The sequence below is a fragment of the Strigops habroptila genome, chromosome 19 (genome assembly GCF_004027225.2).
Source record: "Strigops habroptila isolate Jane chromosome 19, bStrHab1.2.pri, whole genome shotgun sequence".
Taxonomy (NCBI): Eukaryota; Metazoa; Chordata; class Aves; order Psittaciformes; family Psittacidae; genus Strigops; species Strigops habroptila.
Genome location: NC_044295.2, coordinates 1,737,927 through 1,765,423, shown reverse-complemented (window position 1 = coordinate 1,765,423; position 27,497 = coordinate 1,737,927). Strand labels below are relative to the sequence as shown.

At 59.0% G+C, this 27,497-nt stretch overlaps 4 protein-coding genes across 9 annotated transcripts in view; 3 read left to right on the top strand and 1 right to left on the bottom strand.

Annotated features, from left to right (window-relative positions):
- The window catches only part of ZNF385C (zinc finger protein 385C), a 38,915-nt gene extending 14,888 nt beyond the window's left edge, over positions 1 to 24,027 (top strand). For 2 of the 3 annotated variants that reach the window (XM_030508318.1, XM_030508320.1), the window contains exons 2-8: positions 12,572 to 12,714; positions 16,431 to 16,541; positions 17,982 to 18,129; positions 18,653 to 18,976; positions 20,442 to 20,629; positions 20,826 to 20,939; positions 21,598 to 24,027. In XM_030508318.1, the coding sequence (XP_030364178.1) occupies positions 12,572 to 12,714; positions 16,431 to 16,541; positions 17,982 to 18,129; positions 18,653 to 18,976; positions 20,442 to 20,629; positions 20,826 to 20,939; positions 21,598 to 21,822 (1,253 nt within the window). In that variant the 3' untranslated portion in view covers positions 21,823 to 24,027. The remainder of the gene's footprint in view (positions 1 to 12,571; positions 12,715 to 16,430; positions 16,542 to 17,981; positions 18,130 to 18,652; positions 18,977 to 20,441; positions 20,630 to 20,825; positions 20,940 to 21,597) is intronic. The other variant, XM_030508319.1, reaches the window with a different exon arrangement.
- On the top strand, positions 1,534 to 8,408 carry C19H17orf113 (chromosome 19 C17orf113 homolog). 2 transcript variants are annotated; one of them, XM_030508306.1, is made up of 3 exons: positions 1,534 to 1,796; positions 3,984 to 4,506; positions 6,135 to 8,408. In XM_030508306.1, the coding sequence occupies exons 1-3, from the start codon at positions 1,780 to 1,782 to the stop codon at positions 7,665 to 7,667; spliced, it is 2,073 nt and encodes a 690-aa protein (XP_030364166.1). In that variant the 5' UTR covers positions 1,534 to 1,779; the 3' UTR covers positions 7,668 to 8,408. The 2 variants fall into 2 exon arrangements, with proteins under 2 accessions (XP_030364166.1, XP_030364168.1); XM_030508308.1 differs by having other exon boundaries at positions 1,744 to 1,796; positions 3,883 to 4,506; positions 6,135 to 8,311.
- A 464-nt stretch (positions 24,028 to 24,491) lies between the features above and the next one.
- On the bottom strand, positions 24,492 to 26,536 carry NKIRAS2 (NFKB inhibitor interacting Ras like 2). The gene is made up of 3 exons (XM_030508327.1): positions 26,243 to 26,536; positions 25,912 to 26,153; positions 24,492 to 25,587 (listed from the first exon to the last, which is right to left on the bottom strand). Exons 1-3 carry the CDS (start codon positions 26,334 to 26,336, stop codon positions 25,348 to 25,350), a joined length of 576 nt encoding a protein of 191 aa, XP_030364187.1. The 5' UTR covers positions 26,337 to 26,536; the 3' UTR covers positions 24,492 to 25,347.
- Positions 26,452 to 27,497, top strand: part of DNAJC7 (DnaJ heat shock protein family (Hsp40) member C7) — a 21,566-nt gene continuing 20,520 nt past the window's right edge. For all 3 annotated transcript variants that reach the window (XM_030508315.1, XM_030508317.1, XM_030508314.1), the window contains exon 1: positions 26,452 to 26,719. In XM_030508315.1, coding sequence (XP_030364175.1) covers positions 26,637 to 26,719 — 83 coding nt within the window. In that variant the 5' untranslated portion in view covers positions 26,452 to 26,636. The remainder of the gene's footprint in view (positions 26,720 to 27,497) is intronic.

Here is a 27,497-nt window from a genome sequence, read left to right as displayed (position 1 = left end):
CCAACCCAGGCTCTGCCGCGGCACGGGGGCCAACAGCAGTGTTCCCGTGTTGGTTCCTTTAGGAATGATGGCCGGCATCATGCGGGGATGTAAGGGCAGGACGTCAGGGGCGTCCTGCAAACACTGCCCCAAATCCCTGTTAAAGCTGGAGGCTCCCAGCAGAAAGGTGGATGTTGGGAGCCCTGGTGCAGGGTCCCTGGAGTTGTGGCCGGGCTGGGTGAGGAGCTGGGTGCTGCTGTGGTTGATGTACCCAGTGGGATCTTCGATTCCTGCCTGGTCCCTGTTGTTGCTTTTGTTTCCCTGCTGGGGATTTTTCCTGCCTGGCTCCCTTTGGCTCCTGATCATAAGTGCCTGCCTTTGTACCTGGTGTGGTGAAAGCAGAGGGAATGCTGGGCAGGGAGTGCTTTTGCCAAATCCACCTGTTTTCCAGGACTTTGATGGGGGTCCTTGGTGCTCCCCATCCCTCTGCTCTGGGTTTGGGTGCCTCTCCCAGCAATCCTGCTCCGGATGCTGGGAAACAGGGGATGGGGAAGCCTCCTGCCTGAAAACTCATTAAAAAGCCTAAGTCCCCTTTTCTTGCCTGCATTAGCACAAGAATAAATAGTGCATATTTTCAGCCCTGAGAGCCCTGTCTCTGGTTTCACCCAGCTCCTGTTAGCATTAACCCTGGGCTGAGGTGCCGGGCAGGAATGTCCTGAGCACAGGAAGAGCCTCGGGACATACGGGGGAGCCTAAAGAGAGGAATTCACTTGAGGGCCCCATCCCCTCCCTGGTGCGGAGCCAGCTGGAGCCAGGTACAATGCAGCCCCTAATCCTGGCACATACCGTGGGGCCATGGCTCTGCACCGGGAGCATCCCCCAGTGCCAGATACCGTGTCCAGGCTGGGGAGGGGGGGTGGTGTCCCCATCCTGCACGATTCTGGTGTCCTCGGGAGCCTTGTTTGGGGAAAGCAGAGGCAGCGTAGCTGAGGGGCTCTAAATTTCACTATATTTAGTGCTAAAAGGAGTTTTGTTTGGCACGAGAGGAGCTGCCGAGCTCGGGGGGGGAGCCCCAGTGTGAGGGGTGGGTGCCAGGCTCACAGCTCTGGACCAGCAGTGCTGTTAAATGGGGTTTGAGCAGGAGCTTGGTCTAAGTCCCGCTGTGGTGTTCCACGGGGACTTGGACCTGGATTTTGCCAAAGCCCATCACCGGCGGCCAGGGCTGGGAGCTGCTTTGCCTGGTCCTGCCTCTGCCCAAACCCCAGGACACCCATCCTGGCTGATGCAAACCCCTGCTGCGTGTGCTCAGCCCCAACGTGGGGGTCCCTGGGGGGTCCACGAGCCGGGCACCCATCTCCTTTGCTCTCCTTGGATCCCAAGGGATGGTGTCCCAGCAGGGGGACGCACACAGGGCGCAGCTTCCCCGCATCGCCCGGCCACCGCATCCACCACGTCCCCACGGCCAAGCCACGCGGCCTTCCCCATTCCCGGCCACCGCTAGTGGCCACTGCCGCCGTGGGCTGCCGGGAGCATCCGCGGAGCCAGACAGTCCCCGTAGCAAGATGGCAGCTCCCGTGCGCCCATGAGCGCGGCGGCCGCCGAGGCTTTGTTCCGCAGCCGGGCTGCGCGCCTGCTGCCTCCCTCCGGATGCCTCTCGGGTACTCTATTGTCCCGTGGGCTTTGCGTTGGTTGGTCGGGGTTGGGGTTTGTAATTAGATTTCATTTCTTTCCTTTTTTTTTTTTTTCTATTTAAAAACCCCAAATCTGGGAAGTTTGCGAGCCCCCCTCACCCCAAAGCTTATGGCAGCCTTTACATGGTACGTATGCAGGGGGAGGGCTGGGTGCACGGGGCTGGGTGCTGGGGTCGCGGCTGCTCCACTCTCGGGTGTTAGATGAAGGCTGATGAGGGCTCAAGGGTCGGAGCAGCGGCTCATCCTCTTGCAAGTAAATGCTGGTCCTGCCCAAACTTCCCCGCAGGCAGTGCTCTGCCCCACGGGGGGACCCGCAGGATGGGGGGTACCTGGTGTCACCCTCTCCCGCACCGCTGCGGTGCTGCTGCTCCCTGTGGCCAGCAGCAGCCCGGGAGCGATGAGCACGGTGCAGTGAAGGTGCCAGCGCTGGTGCCGGTGTGCAGCGGGTGCTGCGGGCAGTGATGCTCCATCCCCACCTCTCCCCACAGACGCTAAGTGCTGTTTGGGTTTTTTTCCTTCCCAAGGTAGCAGGTTTTGCTGGAGCGAGTGCTGAGGGCTCTGTGTAGGTAGGGACAGGTTTGGGAGCGAATGGGGTTGGTGACAGGGAGGGAATGGAGGAAACAGCCCCCCCGGGCCCTGCTGTCCCGGTTGCAGCAAGGGGACACTGAGCTCAATGCCTGCCCCATGCAGGGAGCGGGGTAGTGGGTCTGCAACAGATTGGGCTCATGAGCCATGAGTGAGGCTGTGCCTGCAGCTTGCTCCTGCTCAGGAGTGAGCCCCAAAGCTCTTGGGGCACAGCGGGAGCACTGGTGCAATCCCAACGCTGCAGAGCCCGTGTCCCTGGGGAATGTCTGATGGGTGCTGGCAAGCGCAGAGGAAACATTCAGCAGGACGGGTCTGGGCTTTGGCTCTCATTGGCAAGTCCATTGCAGTTTCCCAATTAATGTGCTTCTGAGGACACGCTGCTCTGGCCAGTGCTCGGTGGCTCTGGGATGGCCAAGGAGGTGGATGCAGCTTTGTTGGGACCCTCTGGCTGTGGGAATCGTTCCCTGGGTGCTCCCAGCTGCACCGTGCTGAGGTGTGGGATCTGGCTCTGGGAAGCAAACCAACCCACATTAAATAGACCAAGAGCAGGATGCAGAGGGGAATCTGTGTGCCTGTTGTGAGCCTTGGAAGTCCTGTGCTCCCTGTGGGATGAAGGAAACCCTCAGCAGGGCCGTGTCCTGGGGGTGCTCTCTGCTTCCTCAGAAGCATTTGCTGCTGACTATGGTTAGAGCTGAATTTTGGGTTAGCAAAGCCTGACTGTGATCTGGGCTGGCTACATCGCCCAGGGCATCCCAAGAGGGGATGAGAAGTGCTTTTCTTGAGAAAAACCCCAAGTTCCTCCTGGATTTCTCTGCCATGGGCTGACACATGCTCTGCCCTGTGCTGCTGCTGAATGTCCCTTTTTTGCCTCCTTTTTCCTCTCCGTTTTGGTTCTCCCCATTCCCCACCCTGTGCTGGGTTCCTCCTCTTCCTCTTCCCACCACTTTTATCAAGGTTCACTTTTGGTTTTCAATCCAGTTCACGGAAGAATGCGAGGACTGGACTGAGCAGGGCTTGAGTATAGGGAGGGATTTAAGTGGATACTTAAATACTCCAGCTACCTGCTTTAAATATGTAAGTGCTTTCAGCCTCTCGGCTCCAGTAGGTGTTTGGAGCCCTGGCTGGAGCGGGTCCAGTATATCAGGGCTGGGGCACTGACTGTGCAGAGCACAGCCCTGTTGCCACTGGACGTGACTTGGGCAATTTATGGGGTAGAGACAAGCAAGGGAGGAATGAAAACACACGTGAGTGCGTGTTTTTGCTGGCCTCCAACTCACCCTCGTGCAGCTCCGGGTCTCTGGCACTCACTGTCAGCAGCGGGTGCTGCTCCTTGTGGGGCTGAACGCTTGTTTGGAGGTGTTTGGTCCAAAGCCAGCTTTGAACCTTCCCAGCATCAGCTGCAGCACCCAGGTCTGGTGTGATGGGGAGCGTGGTTGGGTGTCCCTGTGGTCACGAGGAGGAGCGTGTGCATGTGCCGGTCCCACCACTCATACCCATCACACCGATGGCACCACTACGGCTGCCGGTGGGATCCTGCCGCTGCGTTAGCAGCCAGGAATAAACGATGAGCACAGGCTGAGGTGTGCAGGGCCCTAATCCCTTTCCCTTGTGTCTCTTTCATCTCCAGTCGGACCAGGAGAGTTGTAATAGACCTTCTTACTAAAATTAAATGTACAGGCTGCTCCTCCAAGGCACGTTTTGGTTCATCTGTAGTGTTTGATTTCCCAGCCACAGCAATATGGTGCCTCCAGGGAAAAAGCCAGCTGGGGAAACTTCCAATTCCAATAAAAAGTGTAAGCGCTATTTCAATGAGCACTGGAAGGAGGAATTTACCTGGCTGGAGTTTGACTATGAGAGGAAACTCATGTTTTGCATAGAGTGTCGGCAGGCGCTGGTGAAGAACAAGCACGGTAAAGCCGAGAACGCCTTTACTGTGGGCACGGACAACTTCCAGCGCCATGCCCTGCTGCGGCACGTCACCTCGGGCGCGCACCGCCAGGCGCTGGCGGTCAACCGGGAGCAGTTGGCTTTCGAGACCCGCGTCCACCCGGAGCTGCGCTCGGTCATCAAGGTGGAGGTGAACCCGGCGAAGGTGGCCGTCCTCACCACAGTCTACTGGATGGCAAAGGAGGACATCCCGGATGAGAAGTGCTCCTCCCTGCTCGACTTGCAGAAGTTCAACCTGTGCCAGGCGCTGCTGGCCTCTGAGCACAGCGAGTTCTACCACCCCGGCAGCGCCAGGGAGATGCAGGTGTGTATGGCCGGGGCTCTGCTTCCAGTGGCTGAAGCGGGCTACAAGGATGCAGAGAGGGGCTCTTCATCAGGGACTGTAGCGATAGGAGAAGGGGTGATGGGTTTAAACTTAAACAGAGGAGATTCAGGTTATATATAAGGAAAAAGTTCTTCCCTGTGAGGGTGGTGAGGTGCTGGCACAGGGTGCCCAGAGAAGTGGTGAATGCTTCATCCCTGTCTACAATTCTATATTTCATGCTGCCTCAGAGCCAGACAATGCCCTGTGGCTGCCTGCACCCACCGCGCTCAGCAGCATGGGTTGGGTGCCCTGACTTTGCAGCGGGGTTACTGGATCCTCCCGGTGATGGGAGCCCAGGAGGGACGGAGATGGGAGCGGTGGCAGCAGGCAGGAGGCCGGGCAGGAGCTGGGGTCCCTGGCTCACAGGCACAGCAGGGGCCGGGTCCATTGACTGCTCAGGACCACTGGCAGCCTCTGCATCAGTGTTTGCTGATGGGCAGATCTCCATCCTAGTCCTTGCGCAGGTGAATGTGTCCCATGGCGCCAGGGCACATCCATGGTAAGCCTGGGACCACAAACCAGGCTGTTTGGGCAGTGCTCTAGTCCCATGGGGGAGCTGGGAGATGCTCCTGTTCTCCAGGAGTTTCAGTGGAGACTGAAAGTTCTTCCTCATTAAACATCAGGGTGGCACTTTCTCAGCATCATTCCCTGATCTGACAAACCAGAAGGTGATGGGCGCTATTAGAGGAGCTTTGGCCTCATGGTCACGGGTGTGCTTCAGACACACAAGGAGACCAGGAGCATCCTTTCCTCTCTGAGCCTACCAGGCTGCTTGAAGGATGAAAGCTCAGGAGCTCAATTAGCACACGAACACTGTGGGTGCTTCCTCTTTTGCCCTAAACTGAGTGATCAGAAAGATCAAGTAGCTGGAGAGTTCAGAAAGGATTTTCTTAATTTCACAAATGGTTCATGCCTGTTCAAATCAAATTAAACTTTTAGTGAGCCTTGGCCATTTGCCAGCCCTTTTAGATCTCTAAAGAGCCATTTTTTGCTGCAGACAGACCAAATCCACTAATTAGATTCCTCAGCCTGAAGTGCTACTCACAGTGTTCACACACACCGAGGCAGTTTTTCCCCTTCAAACTGGGTTGTTTGCCTGCGATGGGGGAAACTGAGTAGGGAAGGAAGAGCTGCTGCAGAGTTTTCCTGCTGCTCCCACCTGTGCTGGGCTTGTAGAGCACGAATGTAATTGCCGAAGTTTGGATGGAAGTGGTGGGTTGTCAGTGTTGGTGCTGCTCCGGGGGTGCTGGGTGCTGCTGGAGCCATGGGGCTCAGGGCAGGGACCCTCCAGCTCCCTGCAGCCTCACTCAGTGCTGCCGGCCAGCAGTGGGGGAGAGGGTGTATTAGAGAACAAGGAAGTGGTTTCCACTTCTATATGTACTTGTATATATACAGCATGCTTGAGGGCTTTGCTCTGAGGTGGGACCTCGTGCCACTTTTGGGGCCATTGAGGGCAGGAGCTGTGCCGCTGGCTCCGAGCTGGGTGCTGCACTTCTCCTGCATGCTTCTCAAGCTCATTTGTGTTTCTCTTTCCCTCTTGCCCCGCGCATCTCCCTTAACGGGCTCAGGCAGCGATCGCCAAAGTCCTGCACAATGAGGACAGGCACAGGATCAAAGCCTCGCCGTTCGTTGGGCTGGTGGTGGATGAGACGGTGGATGTCCTGGAGCAGCGCAGCCTCGCCGTGTTCACCACCACCGTGTCCCCCTGCAGCGGGCAGACCTCCGCCACCTTCCTGGGCAGCTTCGAGCTGCCCGCCGGGGAGGCCTCCACGGTGGCGGGCAAGGTGGCCGAGGTGATGCGCTCCTTCGGCATCCCCACCATGAAGCTGACGTGGCTCCGCGCCGACAGCGCCTCGCTGGTGGCCGAGCGGCTGAGCGGGGCAGGCACTGCGCTCACCTCCCTCTGCCCGCTCCTCATGGAGATGCACTGCCTGTCCCACGGGAGCTCCCTGCTGCCATCCGACAGCATCGGCAGCATCGAATACCTCCAGAAGTATGAGACCACTGTGGACACTGTGTACAGGCTCTACTCTAGCTTCAGGGGGGAAAGCAATGGTCTGCAGGAGCTGCGGAGCGTCCTGGACCTCTGTGAGATAGACCTCGGGAGCCCCAAAGCCATCCACTGGACTTCTATTTTCCCAGCTGTGGAAGCCATCGATTCCTCATGGCCCACGCTGGTGCTGCTGCTGGAGAGTGAGGCGGAGAGGTCACCCGTGGCCCATGGTCTCTGCGAAGAGCTCAAGAAGTTCCAGTTCGTGGCCTTCACCAAGATCCTTCTGGATGTCCTCCCCATCTTCCAGAAACTCAGGCGCTTCTTCCAGATAGAGGACTTTGACCTCTCCATCCTGAAGCCCATCGTCTCCGCCACGGCCACCACGCTGCAGGCGCAGAAGAACACCAGCGGCCAGAACCTCCAGGAGTTCCTCAACGAGATGAATGAGCATCCACGGGATGACCGGGAGGGCGAGAGCCGCCTGTACTACAAGGGTGTTGAGCTGGCCAACTGCTCCAAGGTGCATCTGAAGCACTTTGAGCGCCTGAAGGAGAGCTACTTGGAGAGCGTACGGGGCAACCTGCTGGACAGGTTCCCCAGCAGCGTCCTGGAGGCCATCAGCTCCTTCTCGGCCATCTTCAACCCCAAGTGCTACCCCCAGTCTTTGGAGGACATTGGCAGCTATGGGGTCAGCGAACTCAATTTCCTCCTGCAGGCTTACTCCCGGGTGGTGGTGAGTGAAAGAGCCCTGAGCGATTTCCCGCTCTTCAAGCGGATCGTCTTCAGCCTCAGCCAGCTCTCCTTCAAGGACCTCTGTGTCAAGCTGGTCTACAGCAGCTCCGAGATGCACGAGCTCTTCCCGGACTTTGCCGTGCTCGCTGCCATCGCCCTGGCCCTGCCGCTGGGCTCGGTCCTGGCCGAGAAGATCAGCCGGGGCCGGGAGCTGCTGAAGCGCGGCCGGTCGCGCCGCGGGAAGGACGAGGGGCTCTCGGACCTCATGAAGATCGCCATCGACGGGCCGGCCAGCAGCGAGTTTGACTTTGCGTTGGCCATCGAGTACTACGAGAGCACGAGGGAGCCCGGCTTCATCGTGGCGCAGGTGAAGTGAGCGGCAGCCGGGTCCTGCGGGCACCAGCTCGATGCTGCCCTTCCCCATCGCTGCTCACTGCCAGGGCTGAGCTGGAGGGTGACCTGCTCCGTGTTGGGAAGAGGAAACAGGATCCTTCATGTCGGTCCCACATCTCCCTCATCCCCCAAACATCCGTCTGAATTACCCAGAATTTGAAATCTCGGAGCCACCTGAAATCCCAAACTGCTGAGGTTTATTTTGTCAAGGATTTATTATTCTTTTGGTTTAGGGAGATGGAGGCAAACCTCCTCTTGAGCTCAAATGTCACGTTGCCTTTGCACAATGATACCCAGCAGCTCATACTTAATCCTCTGCAAAAATATCTGATTTTTTTGTTGGTTTGGAGCCCGGAGAATGATGCAGAAAAGGCAGTGCATCGTTCCAGCCTGGAATGCCTGGCGGTGCGTGTTGGCATTCCTCGCACACAGCACAAAGTATTTTTAGCAGTGGCATCAAGTCATGATCATTTCAAGAGCAGGAGATGTAGAGAATGATCTTGTAATCACCGAGGAAATAGTAACTTTTAAAATGCATCATTGTGTATATATGTGTATGCGTGTATATATATAAATATATATATTAAAAAGGTCTATCTGAATTTTCCTAGTGCTGAAAGTACCAAAAAAAAGGACTTTTTTTTTTTTTCTTTTTTTTTGCAATGTCAGAATAAATTATAAGCAGGGGTCCAAAAATAAACAGCAAATTCCTGGTCTTTCCAAAGTGTCATCAGGTGCCTGCGTTCCCTTTGCCCTCTGAGCTCTTGGAAACCGAACAGTCTTTTAACATCCGTTTCTGGGACAAACCTGAGGTCTTTAGCTTGTGTTGTACCTTCTGATCATTCTCTTCGCCCCGCAATGGGCAGGGGCTGCTCTGCCGCCAGGGTCTGGTGCCGTGTGTGGTGTGTCCGGGTGTTGTTATGGGTTTAACTGGGATGGCTTCTTCAGCTCTGTTGGGGTGGGTGAGGAGACCCTTCTCGCTGGTTTCAATCTGCAGTAAAGCCACCGCAGCAGCCTGAAGCATCACGTTGGTTTAATCCAGAGCACTGGGTCCTCCCGAGGGGTTCAGCTCCGCTCCTTCCCTGGGTAAGTTCGTGCTGTCCCGCAGGTGCGGGTCAGTGTCCAGCAGGATTTGACCCCAGTGTCTGTAACACTGACAATCCCCATTGTCCTCAGGGGTGGTTTGCTGTCTGTCTGACCCAGGGGGTACCATGCTGTAGGACACCCACGTTGCACGTCTGGATGGGGGGTTTGGGGGTGCCTGGTGGTGTCTCACAGGCTCCCATGGGCACACTGTGCCCTGTGCCTGTGGTGAAGGCAGGGAAAGCTGGAGTTCTGTCCTCGGGGCTGGTGGCAGGTGACTGCTGATGGCCCAGAGCCCGTGTCCTTCAGCTGATCCGTAGGGAGGAGATGCTGGTTTGATGGCAAGTGTGTTTGCGTGAGAGCTGCTGGCTCACAAGCATCCCTCGGTTGGGGTATGTGATTCTTGGCGTGCCCTTGCCCGGCAAGGTGGGCTTTGCTGCTTTCTGTCTTCTGTGTATGAAGAGGGGGAGCCTGTGGCTGTCAAGAGCTGGAAATAGGAGGATTTAGCAGAGTGATGCTCCATCCTTATGTTCCCAGGGAGCGTGGTCCTGCTGCGGGGACTGCCTGAAGCAAACCCCCTGTGCTGGGGCAGCCGCAGCATCGCTGTCTCCAGGGCTGGCACATCCGTGCTGAGGTCCAGGTCGGGTTTGCTGGGTCTGGTTGCTCTGGGAGTCCAGCACGGTTCAATCTGTTCATTACTGGTCCAGACCCTACGCAACGCTGGGGCTGCTCTGGTGCTGTAGTGCAGCGTTGTGACCGGGTGTTGCTCCTCTCCTGATGGCAGCCTTTGGCATCGGGAGCTCACACGTGTTTCCCAGAGAGTCTCCTGGAAAGAGCTGGAGTGAATTCAGCCCGTGCTTGGCCAGAGACAAAAGCTTTAGAGCCCTGGGTAAGGAACGTGAGACGCCACCAAAATTCCCTGAGAACACCAACCGACAAGGAGGGAGCCAGGCTGCTTCTGTGGGAATAAACCGCTCCCGTCTCCATCTGTCCCGTGCAGACTCTGCACCAGATGCTCTTTGGAGGCAGCTGGCGTCTGCGGAGATGGGTCCTTGGCAGATGCTCATGTTGGTACGAAAACCCACTGCGTTGTCGCTGCCGCTTCTTGCAGGTTCACACATATGTGGTGTTGGAGCACAACAGTTGCTCTGATGTGCCTCGCAGGGAGCCACAGGCGTGTGTGTGGGGCAAAGCGGGGGGGACAGGCTGGGGAGAGCAACCAGGCACAGTCCTGGGTGGGCTGGGTTAAATGGTGGACTGAAACACAGCTTTAATTGCAAGGGACCCCTCCGAGAGTTTGTACCAGCGGGATGGGAACTGTGCTGAGCTTCAGAGGGCTGGGAAGGGGTTGAGCTGATGGCTGTGGCCTGAGCTGCAGGTGGAGGATGTGGCACCACAGCAGTGGTGCTGTGTGGTTTGGGGTCTTTCATTCAGAGCTGGATGCTCAGTTAAGAACATGCTCCCTCCCTGTGGTCCACGAGGTGCTGGGAGCACAGGGCTCCTGCACCCCCCTCTTTACACCAGCCCTTCAACATCCACTACAGGGCCCCGAGCGCATCCCATCCATGAGGGGATGGAAAAGGCAGCACTGGGGCAGAGGATGGCCTCACGCCGGAGCTGCGCATCGAGCATCTGGGGATGCCATTCAGCAGCAAAGCCCACGCTGCCGGGGCTGTGCCCATCAGCTCTGGTAAGGTTGTGTCATTCTATACAGACCTGGTGGCCCTGCCACTGTCCCCAGAGCAAATCCCCTTAATTCAGCATCTAATTAATACCTAAAAATACAGCCCGCAGCTGCTGCCGGAATCTGCCCTGCAGCAAAGGTAAGGCAGGAGCCGCAGTGCTGCTGCCCAGTAACCTTGGGGAGATGCCTCAAGAGCATCATGTCCTGGCGGGTGCCTGAAGACATTGATGCCTTGGAGGCTTTCAGCCCTTTTCCTGCCCCGGGAGTCTTGTTTACGCCAGTGGCAGAACCAGGAGGGAAAGGTCCTGCCCCCTCCGCAGGGTCCTGTCTGGGGTTTCTGGGCTCTCTCCTAATGGCTTATTTTACCCCTGGATTGCAGGAATATGTTTCACCTCCAAATCTGCGCTCAAGGATGCACCAGAGTTGTTGGTGTACCTCATCCTGACCGTGTCGGTGGGTACTGGCCATCCCTATGTCTGCATGTGTCCCCCACCACTCCCAGCTCCTGGGGAGCAAAGCCCTTGGCCGTGGGGCAGCAGCCAGGTTTCACTGGCATGGTGGCATTGGCTGAGCTGCAAACCCCCTTTATTCAGTTGCTGTTGATGGGGGTGGAGGCATTCACCCACCCTCTTGATCCTCCCGGTGGTAAATGCAATATATATTTATATACATGTATTTCCGAGGCCGGTGCAGTCAGTGCAAGCCATGCTGAGGAAGGCGGGGGGGGACACCCCGACACTCCAGCCCGAGATGCCTTCATTGCAGCCACTGCTTGTGCTAGGTTGCGGCCAGAGCATCCCGGGGACTGGAGCATCCCTGGGGCTGGCTCTGCTGTCTCGGGTGGGTTGGTGCAGAGATGCTGTTTCTCAGGCAGGTTGCTCGTGCTCCAGCTCCGCTGCTCCGGCTCCCTCCTCGCCGCTGCCACTGTGGGTTTCTGTCTTTATTTGTAAGCAGTTTCACAGATTTCCCTTCTGGGCGACTCTGGAATTAACTCGATCAGCGCACGCCTCATGGAGCGCAATGGGATTTTTCCCTGGAGTGAGGCCTGACCTGGGGCCGCTCCGGAGCCATGTGCGCTCTCCCAGAAGGAGGTCGGTGCTGCCCAGGGGCGAGCGCCCGCTGCTCACATCCAGGAGAGCTTCTAAACTTTGCATTTCAGATTTGGGGCTCGGCTCCTGCTCCAGCGGAGCAGCAAATCCCAGCAGGAAAGCAGGTCCAATGCACTGTGGAGCGGGGTCCTCATCCTTGCACAGCCAGTGTGGGACTGGACGGGATGGGCACCGGTGGTTTCAGCTCCTGGTGTGAGAGCACTGACCCGCTCGGGCTTCCAGAGGGACTGGCAATGGGCTGGGATGCTGCTGCCCCGGGGCAGCCCAGCTCCATCACTGCACCTGAGGTGAAGGAGAACCCAGAAATCAGAAAATACTGGCAGTGAAAAGCACATCATTGTGGTGGGCTGGAGGGGGCAGGAGGCGTGAAGCCGTGCGAGACGTGAATGAGAGTTCCTGGCTCACAGTGTTGTAAAACCTTCTCTTCTTTATTGTATTTTAATCTTTCAGTTGTTTGTTGTAACCATCTCCCCTCTCAGAGCTGGGTACGGGCACAGGAGCCTGGCCTGGGCCCTCCATGGGTCAGAGGATGCTTTCCTGGAGTGGGATGGATGAGTCCAAGTGGGAAACCGCTGCCTTTGGGCTGCGACAGTTGCATTTCAGATTTGGGGCTCGGCTCCTGCTCCAGTGGAGCAGCGGCTTAGAGCAAATCCCAGCAGGAAAGCAGGTCCAATGCACTGTGGAGCGGGGTCCTCATCCTTGCACAGCCACTGTGGGACTGGACGGGGTGAGCACCGGTGGGAGTGAAGCACTGGGATGGGGAGCAGGCTGGGGACAGGTCCCTGCTGTGTGGCCTCCCCTCCCTCCCAGGGGTGCACATGTCACCCTCTGGCGCTCAGGTGGCTGCATTCTGCTTTGAACCAGGATGCTGGTTTTGACCCCAAAAGGCAGAACGCGCCTGGGGCTGGGATCTCTCCCTGAGGAGGGTCCAGAGCCTCATGTGCTGTGTCCCCCCTGCTGCGAGCAGGGACCACCACCGCTAACGCTGCTCTTTCCCCTCTGCCTGCCCAGGTCCCTCCGGACACAGCAGCCCCCTCTTAGCATCGTTGCCTATCCCCGGCCGTCCCCTCCATCCCCCCTTGGACATCAAGCACTTTCTGACCTTGAGGCTCAACGGGACGTCACCGCTCAACCTCTTCCCCAACTTCAACACGGTGAGTCCCCCTGATATAACGCAGTTTTAACCGCGGTCAATTCGATTTTGCTCCTGGAATCAATAGTAATGAAGGAGCTCTGGAGAGCAATTTGTTAGTTGAAAAATAACTAAGGAAAAGGAAAGAGAGAGAAGGTGTATAAAGACACAAGGCTGGTGCTGTGTGGCTGCGGATGTCGGGTGCGCCTGGGCGCTGTGTGTCTTTTCCCACCACCCAGTTGGGCTCAAGGTCCCCAGCCTTGAACCACCAGACCCAATGCTTGGATTATGCCATTTAACATGTCTCTAGAGATGTTCTAGTTGACGTCTAAACTCATATGGATGTGGCAAAGGATGTGCGACAGCATCTCGGGGGTGAAATGGTGTTTTCCTTGCTTGGTGGCACTCTCCTGCCACTCTTCCTGATGGGAAGGATGGGATCTGCTCCAGGAGCCCCTCTTTTGCCTTGCTTTGGGTCCCTGTCCTGGTGTTTCAGCTGCAGCAGTGGGGTGGATGGTTCTGGATTTGGTAGATGCTCCCTCCCTGCTTGCTCCCTGACCTCTTGGGATTAAACCTGCTCTGAAGGTGCAAATTATCGCTGAGTTCTTCAAAGACAAGCATAGAAATTAAGTACAGGATTCCTGCTGCTGTTGAATAGGATTCAGACATCCAACTCCTTTAAGCTCTTTTAAAACCCCACCTCTAGCCTGTCCCTCCCCTGTGCTAACAAGCAGAAACACAGGAGAGGAAGGCTTTTCTGCTGCCATCAATGTTGCTGCTCTTTGGGCTCTTTTTCCCAGTCGCTGGAGTCAGTAACTGAGTTGAACCAGACCCTGCTCTTTGTTCTCTGGGGCTCCTGCCTGCCCCTGGCACGTGTTGTCCAGGGCTGGGCTGCTTTATAAACCCAGAGCTTTGGAAAATGAACCTCTTGCACTTGCTGAGGCCGCACGGCGCCGTTGTGGTGCTGCTGTGCTCGGTGGGGCCTCAGGGATGAGGTGCTGGGGGGTGTCTGGTTGGGTGATGTTAGCTGGGTGAAGCCAGGCTGGTCTCCAGGGTGGGAGCTGCACTTGGGGATGTGTCTGTGCTGGAGGGGCAGGAGCATCCCTGCGGCTGCTCATTTCTCTGCGGATGCCAGGTCAGAGGCTGCACCGGGTGGTTGAGCCTCAGGGGTCATTTAGGAGGGTGGAAGGGGCATGAGTCAGGGCATGTCACTGTTTGAGAGAGCTGCTGGATCTGAGTTGCTGTAGAAGGTATCAGTGGGTTTGCCTTTGCTCGCCCAGCGCTGCCGTGCGGGATTCAGTGATGCCGTGCAGGATTTGGCATTGCCCTGCAGAGCAGGAGCTCTTTGTGACCGCTCAACAGAACACTTTGCACTTGGAGCAGGTCACAAGGCTCTCGTGAACCCAGCAGATGTTTTACTCTGGAGCAAATGAAACCTTTCCAAGCCGAGCTCTCTTGCCACTTAAAGCAACAACAGCAGGAAAACCAAACCCTATTGTAACACAGAAGGCGTGTTTCATGCTCAAAAGGCCCTTTGCAGCTCTTGGAATGTTGCAGACCCCCAGGACGCAGCAGCGCCTGGTAGGAGACAGGATCCAAAGTGATGCCACGTTTCTGACCTCGGTGCCAGCAGGGAGCTCTATTTATATCAGCAGGAACATCCAGGGATAAATAAAGTACTGTGAGTCAATGGGAATTGACCACAAAGCTGAGATCTGCCTTCTCCAAGTGTGCGGTGCCCAGAGCCTACCTCTGCTGTGGGGCCAGTTCTGCTGGAGACACCAGGAAGAGCTGGAACCGACCCGGGGAGAGCTGTGGGTCTGACACTGCAGTGAGTGCACGTGTTGGGGAGAAGCTGGTGCTGTGTTTGTATTTCCATTGGGAGAGAAGCACAGGGTCGCACCCAAGCTCAGGATGTGCTTGGTGCTGCGTGCGGGATGGAGCCCGGTGGGATGCTCCCAGCAAAGCACCACGTGTGTGACGGGGCAGAGAGCGGCCGTGGCGAGGGGTTGTTCAAGCCCCCACATGCTCGCAAAGGCTTTTCAGGACACGGAGCTTGTGTTCGCTTTGGGATAGCGGGAGCAGTGATGGCCACCAGCTGCACTTGGCTGGGATGCGCGGGGCTGGGGCGAGGAGCCAGGTTTTGGATGCACTGGGCAATGCAGCCCCTGGAGTGGCTCGATCGTGGCCCCAGTGCGGGTGGCTTTGCTGCCAGGTTCAGACCAGGACAGTCCTTGGTAATGTTTGCATCCTCCCCTTCCTCTGCATCCTCCTCTGCTCCTGCCACGGTGCTCAGGGGGCAGATGAGCCGCGGGAACCAGCCAGGCCCTGGTTAGAGCCATTTCCCTTCTCTTTGGGTGGGAGAGGTGGGTGTTTGTCTGAACACAAGCACCAGCCCCGTGTCTGCCTGCAGCCGGGCAGCGCAGGGGTGCGTCAGTGGTTGTCGTCAGGGGTGTGGAGCAGCATCTTTGCCATCTGTAGCTTCCTCCGGGTCTCCGCCGAACCCCAAATGCCTCTTCATTTCTATGCCAGCCAAGCAAGTAAAATTTCATAGCAAACAGGCGCATCATTAATCACCGGCTTTTACCATTCTGCTCACTCCTGGAAAGGAATTTGGGGTCTCGATAATGGCTCTGTTGTCCAGGCATGTGCCTCGAAGACGGATGCACCTGTCTCAGCAACGAAATAGCTTTGCAGAGAAACACGATCGCCTGAAAACCCGGGGCTCTGCTGACAGCAGCGCTCAGATAAGATAATCTTCCTATGCCACAGCGTAGGGGAACAATAGTTGCATTGTAGATTATAGCCACGCTCAAACAAAGAGGTTATTCTTATTTCCCACCCCCCCCTTAATAACTGCATTTGGTTTGAAACAATCATGGCTTTTCGAGCAAGTTTGCTGCCGGGGCTGAGGAATGAGGCCGAGCCCTGGAGAGGGGCAGAAGCGCCGGGAGCCGTCAGCAACTCATCAGCCTGCACGCATCCGCCTCGCCTGCAGCCCCTGCATGGGGATGACACGGCTCGTGTCGGGTAACTGTGCTCATGCCCCACGGGATACCAGGGCTGCATCAGCATTGCAATTCAGTTTGAGAGCAGGCAAAGTGTGTACCCGACCGGGAGCAGCGCAGTGGAGCGGCTTTGCACGGGCATGGTGCTGTGGGCGAGCAGCACCCATGGCCATGGGCACCATGTCCCTCCTGCCCTGGCCCCTGCGTGTGCAGTGTCCATGGTAAAGGACCAGGCACTCGTGGCTCCGCTCATGCCTTCGGCTTTGCACAGGGATATTCAGCTCCCTGGTGATGGGCACATGAAGGATTCATGGCTGGTTGCTCACCTCGATCGTCTCTGCCCCCTGTTTCAGTGGTTTCTGCTCCTGTTTCGGCAGCAACCGGGGGCTCAAACAGGAACCGGTAATTTGCCGCTGTTGACACCAGTGTCTGTGATGGGGGAGAGGGGATGGGGGGGCACGCAAGGGAGCTCGGTGGGGCTGCAGCCTGTGCCCCTGCAGCAGCCTTGTCCCCCCACCAGACCACAGCAGGCGCTTGGTCCCTGCAGGTTGGGTTTTCCCAGGGATGGTTTAGAAAGGACACACACAGGCTCCTCTGCAGCCCCAGTTCTCCCTCCTTCCATACACCGAGGGGAAGCTCTGTTTGTGGCGCGGGGCATCACCAGTTCACCACGCCAGGGTGGCTGTCACAGCATGGCACCCATCCACCCTCTGCCCTCGCTCCCTTGCAGATGGACCCGGTGCAGAAGGCGGTGATCAGCCACACGTTCGGTGTGCCCGCGCCGCTCAAGAAGAAGCAGTTCATCTCCTGCAACATCTGCCACCTCCGCTTCAACTCTGCGGTGAGTGGTACCCGCGGGAGCATCCCATGGTGCGGGCACCGGGCAGGGAGCAGCTCCTCGGGGCTCTGCCCACTGACATCCCCATCCCATGCACACAGGCGCTTCTCCTCTTTGCCTCACTGGCTCTTTCTGCTCCATGTCTTTTTGTCCCCTGCTGCCTTGGTCTCAGTGTTTGCGCTTAAGCTGCTTTATCAGCCCCTGCAAGTCATATCTGGTCCTTGGGAGCTGAATACAGCCCTTGGCTTCCCAGAGCTCTGTTGTGGCAGGTGGTTTGGGTTTTAACTCCCAGCCATTTATTCAAGTAAATCAACCACCTTGCAAAGGGGAGGAAAGAAGCATTCATTGATCCCTGTGGTAATGAATTGCACACAGCTGATCGTTTGTGGGGAAAACTGATAAAGAGGTTTCAAAAGGGAATTCTCTGCTCAGAGCCAGCAGGAGAGGGATGGGGGTTTGCAGGCAGCGGGGCTGGGAATGGAACAGCAAAAGCCTCCTCTGCATGGGCAGCGGCTCGGAACCCTTCGCCTGGGCTGGCCCTGCTTGTACTGGAGCAAACCCATCTGCTCCCAGGCGGCACAGCAACGGGCAGGATGGAGGCATGTCCCCCCAAGGACGTCACACTCCATTTGGGTTCCTGCACGGTGCCAGTGACCCACTATCTGCTGGAGGTTCATTGTATTTGCTAATGAGGCCCCACGCTCGGGTGGGCCTTTCGCTTCCCCACGTACCTGGCCAGCGCTGCGCATCCCTGACACCATTCCCAGCCCTTGGAAAGCCACGGGGGGAGGGAGGGGATGCTTCTTCCCACCGCGCATGGGAAGCCTCAGCCGGCCTCTGAGGACGCTGTGCAAATTAGTCCGTGTTGCTCAGTGGTTCAGTGTCTTAATTCATCTTGGATTTACTTCCCATAAATTGCTGAAGCGGGGCAGCTCTGGGGACAATGCGGCATTGTCCCTGGCCACGGAGGACACAAGTGTTTGGGTGATTTTCTTTTGTGCTCGTTTTTATCGGTTCGGTGCAGGCACGAACCCATCGACGTGCACTTCATTATGCAGCAAAGGAGCCTGCAACTGCAAATTGCATGTCAGACACCCGTTAGGGTCCAATGGGAGACACGTCCTCCCCCCCCCCCAGCCTACTTTCTTGTTTTATTTTTACAGCCAGCAGTTCGCTGGATGTGTCTGAAGGCATCAATTGTGCCTGAAAGCTGCTTTTAGAAACGGCTTGACGCATTTCACCAGCGCAGGGTCCTTATCTCAGCCGTGCAATGCAGTGATGCCTCAGCAAAGCGATACCTCGGCCCCGGTGCTTGTGTGTTACACCGGGTGGAAAACACCCCGTTGGGATGTCACCAGGGGAGGTGGCTGTGCTGGAAACGCGTCCCAGCACCCTGTGTCCGTCTGTCTGTCCTGATGTGTCCGTCTCCTCTCTCCTTCCCAGAACCAGGCAGAAGCCCACTACAAGGGCCACAAGCACGCGCGGAGGCTGAAAGCCATCGAGGCCATGAAGAACAAGCAGAGGGTGACGGGGGCTGCGGTGGCTGACTTGTCCCCCAGCCCCGAGGGCAGCGGGGAGCCCGGCAGCACGGGTACGTGGGCATTACTACGGCACAAATGCCACCACAAGCGTTGATAAAGGAGCTTTTGTGCTCTGCTGGCATCCCCGGCGTGAGTGGCTGGAGGCAGCTCATGGGGAAGGGGTGGAAAATACAACCTTGCAGCTCATGTCCCTTTGGGAGCGTGGCCCTGTGCGTCCCTGCGGGTGCTTCCCCCTGATTTAGTGTCTCTGGGAGGTGTTTTGGATGCTGCAGGAGAGCCGCGTTTCCTGCCTGTGCCCTAAAGAGGGCTCGCGCATCCCCACGGCAGGGATGGGGCTGGTGGGAGCCACGTTCCCCCTGCACCCAGGGTCCTGTTCTGAGCCCGGCTGCCACGAGCCGCGGATAAAAGCAGTAACAGGAGAGACCTTGGGAAGAGCCGTCTTTGAGAGGGGCGAATGAGCAGATGGTGGTTTGGGGAGGACAGGGATGCTCTCTGAAACCCAGAAAACCCATTTGGGCACAGAGAACTTTCCCTTCCTGCCCATATCTCTTTATCCCCCTTCTCCCTTCCCAGCCCAAGCCAACGGGCTGCAGGAGCCGGAGGGTGAGTGCAGCACCCTGGGGCTGACACCCAGCACCGAGGAGTCCCCGGCGGAGCTGTCAGGCAGCGTCGCCCCATTGGGCTCCCCCCCGGCCTCGGAGCTGTCAGAGGCCACCTCGGACACCACGAGCGTGACCTCCCCGGGCGCCGAGGTGCAGGCAGCCGAGTCGGGCAGCAGCAGCGGCAGCTCGGCCCCCGAGAGCGAGAAGGAGGGGAAGAAGAGCAAACAGCATCTGTACTGCCCCACGTGCAAGGTGACCGTCAACTCCCTGTCCCAGCTGGAGGCTCACAACACCGGTAAGGGCATTGTCCGTGTGCGGGACAGGGGTTCGGGGACCCCCAGCTCCATCCTGGGCCCCCCATCATCATGCAGCCTTGCAGGGGAACAGCGAACGTTAATGAATGTTGCTTTAATTAAAAAGGGTTAACGAAGGTGCTTGCAAAGATAAGTGGTGATGCTTTACCTGTGCGGTGGCTCATGGAGTGAGTTTTAGCAAGGTCAAATGCTCTCTTATTGTTCACGGCTCTTAATTAAAGACATTTTCAGATACATTTAATCAAGTGATTGGAGGCTGCTTTATATTCCAGTGCAGTTTGGCTTTAGGCTGATAGCAACCGCAGTGCCGGTGCCGCTTTCAGACCCAGCATAAGCCTTCCAAAAGCAGTTTGGTGCTTTGGGCTCGTGGTCGGTTTGAGGAGCCCCTTGGGAATCTTAACTCGCTTCAGAGCCCAGCAGCAAGCGGTGGCTCCTGGGCTGTGCATGGCAGCCCCCTCGGGGCAGGCAGGGACCCCCTGAAGCTTGGGGGTGACCAGACCCCCCTGGGGCAGTGGTGAGAGGCAGCGACCTCAATGGGGTCTCTGGTGCCAGCTCCCAGCTCGCTCCTTGCTCTGGAGGATGCTACGCAAGGGCAGGCACCACAGTTGTAAAGGGAAGGGTCTTCTCTCCCCCAGTTCACACAAAGTGGGGACCAGTTCCACGCCCTCCCTGTGCACGGCAGCAGCACCGAGCACCGGGATCAGCCCAGGGCACGGCCGTGGTTTAGCTGCAGACGTGCCCTTTCGCTTTTGTCGGCTCCGGTTACGAATTGAGGAGCTGATTTGGGGGAAAAGAACAAACAAACAAGCAGTTTTCAGGGCTGAGCTGCTCCGCGCCCGTCACACGCACCCGGGCTCCTTGCTTAGCGCCTTGAAAAATAGAATGAATTAGCGGTGGCTTAAATTACGCAGCCCTTTGCTGCCCTCCCAGGACAGGGCGCCCCGTCCACAGTGTGGGGCGATTTCAGGTTCCTCCTTCCCCGCTTCCCAACACTCCGCTGAGCTATTCCTGGCTCTGCGGCCAGATCCTCTGTGACCTTGGGCACAGCTCAGATGCTGCGGCACAGTGGGTGACAGCTCCAGACTGTGCTAACGCCCGGGGACAGGCGCCAGGCTCCAGCACACGCTTCACATAGCAGTTTCTCCGAAGGTCTGGTGTTGGAGGGGGGTCTCTGGGAAGTGGAGCATCTCTGGTCTGCCTGTGGAGCGCAGCTGGCCACGAGAGCTTGGCAGGGTTTGGGAATGGGCTGCTGCATCCCTGGTATGAGTCCAGCCTCCTGGGCAGCTCCTTGGCCCCTCTGCCTGCAAGTGCTGCTGGGGACAGGTTGGTGGGGACTGGGGTCCCTCAGGAGGGGACAGCACGGAGGGGTGGGTTGGTTGGCATTTGGCACGGGGCTGGGTTTGTTGGCAAGGTGAGGGTTTGCTGAGCATCCCCTTTGCCATCCAGGTGCCAAGCACAAGTCCATGCTGGAGGGTCACGGCACTCAGATGCGGCGAGGCCGAGGCAAGCTCCTCTCCCGGGCAGGGCACAAGTCCAAGCGGATCGGGAACAAGGGCAGCATCAACATCCAGAACAAGGCGTTTCACTGCCAAGTGTGCGAGATCTACGTCAACTCGGAGACGCAGCTCAAACAGGTGATGACGCCAGGCCTGGATGAGCCTTTCCCACGGGAATGCGAGGGCACCGGGCGCAGGGTGCAGACCCCAGGGCTCAGTGGTGGGTTCCTCACCGTCCCCTGCAAGATGATGGGCATCCCCCATGGATCCCTTGCAGTGCTATGGGTCTGCCCTTGTCCTGGCTCTGGGTGATCCGGCTCTTTTCCTCTCCCAGCACATGAGCAGCCGGAGGCACAAAGACAGGCTGGCGGGGAAGCCACCCAAGCCCAAGTACAGCCCCTATAACAAGCTGCAGAAGAACGCTGCCCTCGCAGTGAGTATTCTCAAGGTATCTGTCTCCCTGCAAATGACCTGCAGGGTTTGCTCTCTGAACCATCGGTTGCCATCGCTTGCAGTAAGAGACACGGGGGCTGCTTTTCTTAAAGCCCCAGTTCCCATGATCACATCTCAGCTGCTTCCCTTGGGGAGGGCGGGCTGTGGTGGTGAGAGGAGTTTCAAGTCTTCAGGAAAAGGAAAGCTTGGGAATAACTTGTGAGTCCTCTGGCAGCAGCGTCAATGCTGCAGCACTTGTGATTCTTCCACCCGTTTCATGGTTTCCGGATGGGTGCTGGCACGGCTCGGTTAAACCAAGCCTAAGTGTTTGCTTGCAGAGATCCGGAGCTTAGCAGAAGTGAGGGCACAAGGAAAACACTGATGCAGGGAAGAGCCCAGTGTTTGAAAAGGCCAGGGCAGGTCTCTGCGCCGGCAGGATGGGGCTGAGGACCTTCCCAGGGTCACAACCGGGGCATCCCCATGCGCTCTGACTCGGGAGCAGCCGAGCTGAAGGGCTGGAGCTGTGGGATGGAGGGAACGTGCTGGGACAGGGACAAGGGCTGCATTTACTGCGGAGACTGAGCTGAAAGCACACGTGGGCAGGGGCTGATGTGGGGCTGGCCGGGGGTGCCGGGGGGTGCTGGGGGCTCACGGCATCTCCTCCCTCCCCGCAGTCCAAGCTGGCTTTGCAGAAGCACCTCACCAAGACGCTGGCGACGCGCTTCCTGCCGAGCCCGCTCACGGCTGCCGCCGTCTGCGCCATGCCCGGGCCCCTGGCGCTGCGACCAGCCGCTGCCACCACGCTCTTCCAAGCCCCGATCCTCGGACCAGCCCTTTTCCGAACGCCGCCGGCTCACGTCCGCCCCACGCCGGGCCCCATCGTCTTCGCACCCTACTAGAGCCGCTGCGGGTCCATCGCTGCGCTGCGGGGCTGCGGGCGCGGGGCAGCGCGCCCGGGAACGCTGCTCTTCCAGCTGGTGGGAAAACGTAGTCGTAGACATCAACCCCGGCTTCTCCTTTGCTTCCAGCGGGCTCCTGCTGGAGCGGATACCCCGGCAGAGCCCAGCCAGCCCCGCCACGCGTCCCCGCCGCTCCCCTGCCCGTGCTGGCTCAACAGAGGAGCCCCTCACACGGCTGAGCACAGGAGAGGAGGGTGCCCGGGTCACCAGGACCATTGCATGGCCAAGGGGCTGCCTGTCCTTGGCCCGCTGGCTTCTTGTTCATCACCCTCCCAGTTACCAGACTGGAAGAAGAGGAGCTGGTGGTCCCTGGGGGAAGGAGCATCCCTCTGGCCAGCTCAGCAGGAAGGGAACTGCGAGGGGAGTCTCAGCCCAGCTCTTATGTGAAGAAACAACTCAGCACAAGTGGGAAGTTGGCAGTTCCCCCCTCGGGCCGGGCTGGCTGTGCCCTTGCCAGCCCTGCACTTGCCTGTGCTGGTTGGGGGGTTCTGTGATGCCCGCCAGCCTCCTACACCCCAAAGTCCATGTCCCACCAGCCAAAGAGCCACCGCCGTGGCGGGCACCGGCTACACCGACTGTATCTTCACTCCAAGAGCAATAGCTGAAGCCCAGGGCCGGCGCCTCATCCCTTGGAAAGCACATTGCCCGGCCCCGGGAAGCACACAGCGTGTGCGGGTCCCAGGGAGGTGACCCTGTGCTCAGCACCAGCTCCTTGCCTCTGTCCCACGCGCGGGGGACAGCCCTGCCCCTACCTCCCGGGAGATGCTGTGAGGCTGAGTGAATGTCCCTAAAGCACTTTTGGTTTTCCAGTGAACGGCAACGCTGCTGCCTTCCAACCCCATCCCCGTTAGGAGCTTCCAGGGAGTTAATGGGTGATTCCCAAAACCCAAGCTGTCCCCAGCAGCCCGGACAATCAGGTGCAAAGGAGCAGGCGGCACCCGCAGCCTGCGCCCGGTGATGCTCCCATCGTAGCCTGCAGGAACCCGGGCTCTGGAGGGACCCCGAAGCCGTAGCTCTGCTTTTCACTGTGCTCACAAAGCCCAGCGGTGACCTGGTTTGGAGCTGGACCCGCGGCGCTCCGGCTTCCCGGAACGCTGCTGCAAATGGAAATATGCAGGAAAGTTGCAAGCCAAACAGCCCGAAGGCTGGAGCGAAACCCACCCGATCTATGCAATCCAGGGGAGCAGCTCGCCCTCGCTCTGCGTTTACCTCGGTGCTGATGCTGACTGTGCAGCCGGGAGCAGTGGTCGGAGCAGCAACACCACGACACAGCTCCGTGCAGGTGATTCCCTCCCCATCCCCTGGCCCAGGGTGCTGGCTCAGGCCTCTGCTGTGGCCCACGTTCCCTTGCAGCCCTTGGGAAGTGGCAGGTTGGTTTGTGGACCTGGGAATCCACACACACGGAATGTGTATCCTACGTGTTGGCCAGGAGCAATGTCTGGATTTCAGGATTTCTCCTCCACCGATGGGTCCTGGCAATGGGGAGTGAATGGGAACCAGCCAACGGGTAACTCAAGGGGCTGAAATGCTTCTGCCCGGAGCTGGAGTTTCGCTTGAGGGCAGGCAGCTTGCACAGAGCAGCATGGAGCTGTACTCCTGCGCCTGCAGGGCCTGTTCCTCATGCCATGGGCAGCACTGACCCGTGGTGCCACTGCTGCACCCCTGCCACAGAGGACAGGAGCACGAGGAAGCCCCTGGGTACGGATTCATCTGCTCAGGACAACCAGAGAAGGAGGAGAGGGGAGAGGGCACCGGAGAAGAGCAAGCTTGAATGGAAGGCTGGGGGTAGAGACAACCGAGAGGTCTTACAGGGGTGGTGGGAGATGTGGCTCGGAGATGAGCTGAGGGAGGGAAGGCTCCAGCAGCAGAGGCTTCGGCAGGGACAGGAGATGGTCCCCGAGCCCAGGGGACACGCGCAGCCCGCACCCCGCAGGGCAGGAGGAAGGACACGGCTCCCGCCGCATCGCAGTGCCAAGCAGCCCGTGGCCAGCCTGGCTCCAGCCCTCCCCTGCTCACCTCACTGTGCTCGCCCCGGGCTGGCCGCCATCAGCCCTGGCTGCAGCAGGGGAGGACGGTCCCCTCCGGTGCCCACCAGCCTCGGGAGCTGGGAGCAGCCACGCTCCAGCCTGCAGGAGCCATTGGACACCGGTGGGTCGTTCCCCTGCGTTTCGTTCTAAAAGGCCTGTGCTGGAGCCAGCAGCGGCTGCTCAGTCACCCCCCACCAGTGGAGTCCTGATACACTCCTCTACTTGGCACTTTAACCCTTGAAAGCCATTCCTTCTAATAACAATAATACTGCAATGAGAACCCCCCCCCCTTATACCGTGTCCCCCCCCAGCCCCCTGCTCCTGTGCTATCCAAAGCATTTACTGCCTTTGACTTAGCATATGCTGTACTAGGTTGTAGGGCATAGTCCATAGCGCTCGATACCGTGTGCCCCTCTGTACATAACCTTGGAGTGATGTGAACAGTTTGATTCAAACAACCAAACCCCCCCCCCAAAATGGAATAAACAGACTCTAGGGACTTGGCCAGTACCCCTCCTGTAATGTTCATTGTATATTTTTTTGATGTACTATAACTGTTGGGGAAAAAAAAAAAGGAAAATATTTTGATAACTGAAGCTCATGGCTTTATTGTGTTACTCAGTCAATAAAAGGAACAAGTACAAACAAGCCAGCGTGCTCTTGTCATTGAGTTTTTTCCCTAGATCCCGACGAGCTGAAGGGAACACGTGTCGCTGGGCAGGACCAGGACCCCTTCGCCTTGTCCTGTGGTGGTTCTGAGGAGAGTCAGCACCGTGAGGGATGGGCAGTGAGAGCCCCAAGCACCCGGGTGTGCAGGCAAAGCACAGTCCCAGCTTCGCCAAGGTCATGACTGAGTCTGCACTCAGTGTGGTGGATGTGGGCACCCTGCCCTCGGCAACAGCAGCTTGCCCTGCGCTGTGCATTCACTGGGCAGGATGACTGAATAGTCCTGCACGTAAAGGGGCAGTGGGCACTGCCAGGTAAGTGGCAATCTGCCGGGGAACACCACAGCGCTGGCAGCAGCGGGGCTGGAGGCAGGGCCAGCGAACGGGCTCTTCTCACATGGTAGCAGCAAAACAAACCAGAGCAGCTCAAGGGGAGGGAGTCGTGTCCTCGGGCCGGCTGCGATCCCCACCTGCCGGCCAGCGCCGTGCTCTGCTCCCGCGGAGCATCCCTCCGTGAAGCCTGGCTCTCCAGGGCCACCTCCAACATCTGCATGGGCAGGGGTGTGGAAAGAGCAGGCCCTGTCCCAGTGCAGGGAGATGGCTCATCTCTCTCATGCCCAAAGGCCAGCCCCAGCCCTGGGATGCCCGTTCCTCGTGCCACTGTGCTTCCCGCAGGCTCCGTGACACCAAGCAGGCTCGGCAGGAGGTATGTGCGAGGGAAGGAGGGGGGTGAAGGACAGGAGGCGGCAGTGGAAGTGAAGGGAAAAGAAGGCTCAGCCATCCATGGACCCACTGCCCTTGTTCTTGCGGCTCAGGGGAAAAGCAGACTTGCTTTGTGGCTGCGTCATCTTACTGGCCAGGTAGATGAAGGGCTCGATCAGCGTGCGCCGGTCAGCCACGGACACCTCCCACAGCTTCACCTTCTCGCCCTTGGCCCAGTGCTGGGCTGCGTCATGGTCCACCCGGCGCTGCTCCTGCAGGTCGCACTTGTTGCCCAATACCACGATGGTGACCTGTTCAAGAAAGGGTGAGGAGCATCCCTGAAGGTACCAAACGCAGAGCTGAATGGTGCTGCCCGGCTCTGCCTCGGTGCCGGACCCTGCGGCTAATCCCTGCTCCGTGCCAAGGCCCTTTCAAACACGTTTCTCTTCTGTCAGCTTCCCTCCCGTTTGGGTCTGTGTGTCTCAAACCAGCCCAAAGCAGAAGGGCCCATTGAGCGCTTGTACCCTCAGAAAGCATCCCAGCAGCCTGAGAGCCTGACAGAGCAGGGACTCCTGCAGAGAAGGAGGGTCTCTGGGTGAGGCAATGAGCAAGGGGAGCAGATTTGCATTCCTCACCTCTTTCTTGTCTTTGGACTTGTCGATCTCCTTCTTGAGGAGCTCCACTCGCTTGAAGGACTCCTTGCTGTCCGTGCTGTACACCAGCACGTAGCCGTCCGTGCAGGAGAAGCAGTGCTTGGGCAGCTCCAGCCCGTCCCGCAGGCCCCGCGTATCATAGAAGCGGACCTGCTCCCGCACCCCGCGGTCTGTCTCGATGGAGCCCACGTAAATGTCCTCCTGGGTCTCGATCATCTCGGAGCCTGCCGGGGAAGCGGGCAGGGCACATGGGGACCCCGGCCACAAGGGGTCCCCCCCGGGGGCCGCTCCCTCCCGCTCCCCGCGGACTCACCAACCACATGGTTCCCGTACAGGAGCTGCTCCAGGATGGACGTTTTCCCGACCGAGGCCTGCCCGCACACAACCACCTTGCAGCTCTTCCCCATGGCGGGGCCGGGGCCGGAGGGGCCCGCGGGGCCACCGGAGCACCCCTCGGTCAGGCCCGGGGCGGTGGTGGCGGAAGGGGCGCGGCGAGGCCCGCCGTGGGTATAGCGCCCCCCTGCGCACGGGCGGCCCGCGGCCCGCCGGGCCCCGGCGCTGCGGTGTCGGCGGGTGCGGGTCCCGGTGCCCGGCCCCGCCCCGGCCCCGCCCCGCGCCGCCGCCGTTGTCCGCCCAAACCCCGCCCGTTCCGGCGCAGCTCCCGCCCCCCCGCGCCGCCGCCAGTCGCAGCCCGGCCCGGCGGTAAGATGGCGGCGGTGGCCGAGTGCGATGTGATCATGGCGGCGCCCGAGGGACCCGGCGAGCCCGAGAGCGAGGAGGAGACGCGCAGGTAGAGCCGCGGCCGCGGCGCGCCGGGGGCCCTGCTCGGCCGCGGGGAGCGGGAGAGGCCCGGGGCCTCGGGGGAGCCCTTCCCGCGCTGGGCAGGGAGCGCGGCGGGGGCAGCGCCAACGGGCCGCGGGGCTCGGGGATGCGGCCGGTGCCCGCCCGGGCGGGCCGTGGGGCGAAGGCCTCTCGCCGGGGCTCGCACGGAAGCGATGGCCGCTCCCGCCCGGCGCTGGGACCCGCCACACGCAGTGCGGGGCTGCGCTCGCTGCCGGGCGAGGCTCGGCTTTGGGGGGGCCTCGGCTGCGCCTCCCGTGTGCGAGGTCCCGGTGCCCGTGTGCGCCGGGGTCAGAGCGTGTCCGTGCGGTGGAGTCAGGGCTCGAGTGTCCTAGAAATACAGCTGACATCCTTCCTGTCTGGAGGCCGCTCTGAAGAGAGCTTTGTCCCATTGAGGAGGAGGAAGAGGGAAGAAGCTTCATGCTCCTGCTTCATCATACCCAATTCCCTTGTCCCTGGTGCCATTTGGAATCTACACACAGCAGTTTCTACTCCTGTCTTGCCTTGTGCTGGGGGGGGAAATCTCAGTTGCGGGTGACTGGGCAGAGTCCTGCTTTGAGGACATCACCACAATGAAAGAGCTTCTTCAAGTTCCAGCAACGTGCACCTTGCCCTGGGAGCAGGCAGTGCGGTCCGAGCACAGCGCTGCTGGAATCCCAACCTTCCTTGCACCTTTCCCTAAAGAGCAAGGGAGCTGGTTCCCAGCAGTGTCGCAGCCTCCACAGGCA

Excerpts from the sequence above, each read along its gene's own strand:
- NKIRAS2 (XM_030508327.1), bottom strand. The coding sequence starts at position 26,336 with ATGGGGAAGAGCTGCAAGGTGGTTGTGTGCGGGCAGGCCTCGGTCGGG. Across the intron at positions 26,154-26,242 it reads GTACGGGAACCATGTGGTTG|GCTCCGAGATGATCGAGACC; the intron begins GTGAGTCCGCGG and ends CTTCCCCGGCAG. Across the intron at positions 25,588-25,911 it reads AGTCCAAAGACAAGAAAGAG|GTCACCATCGTGGTATTGGG; the intron begins GTGAGGAATGCA and ends TTTCTTGAACAG.
- C19H17orf113 (XM_030508306.1), top strand. Across the intron at positions 4,507-6,134 it reads GCAGCGCCAGGGAGATGCAG|GCAGCGATCGCCAAAGTCCT; the intron begins GTGTGTATGGCC and ends TAACGGGCTCAG.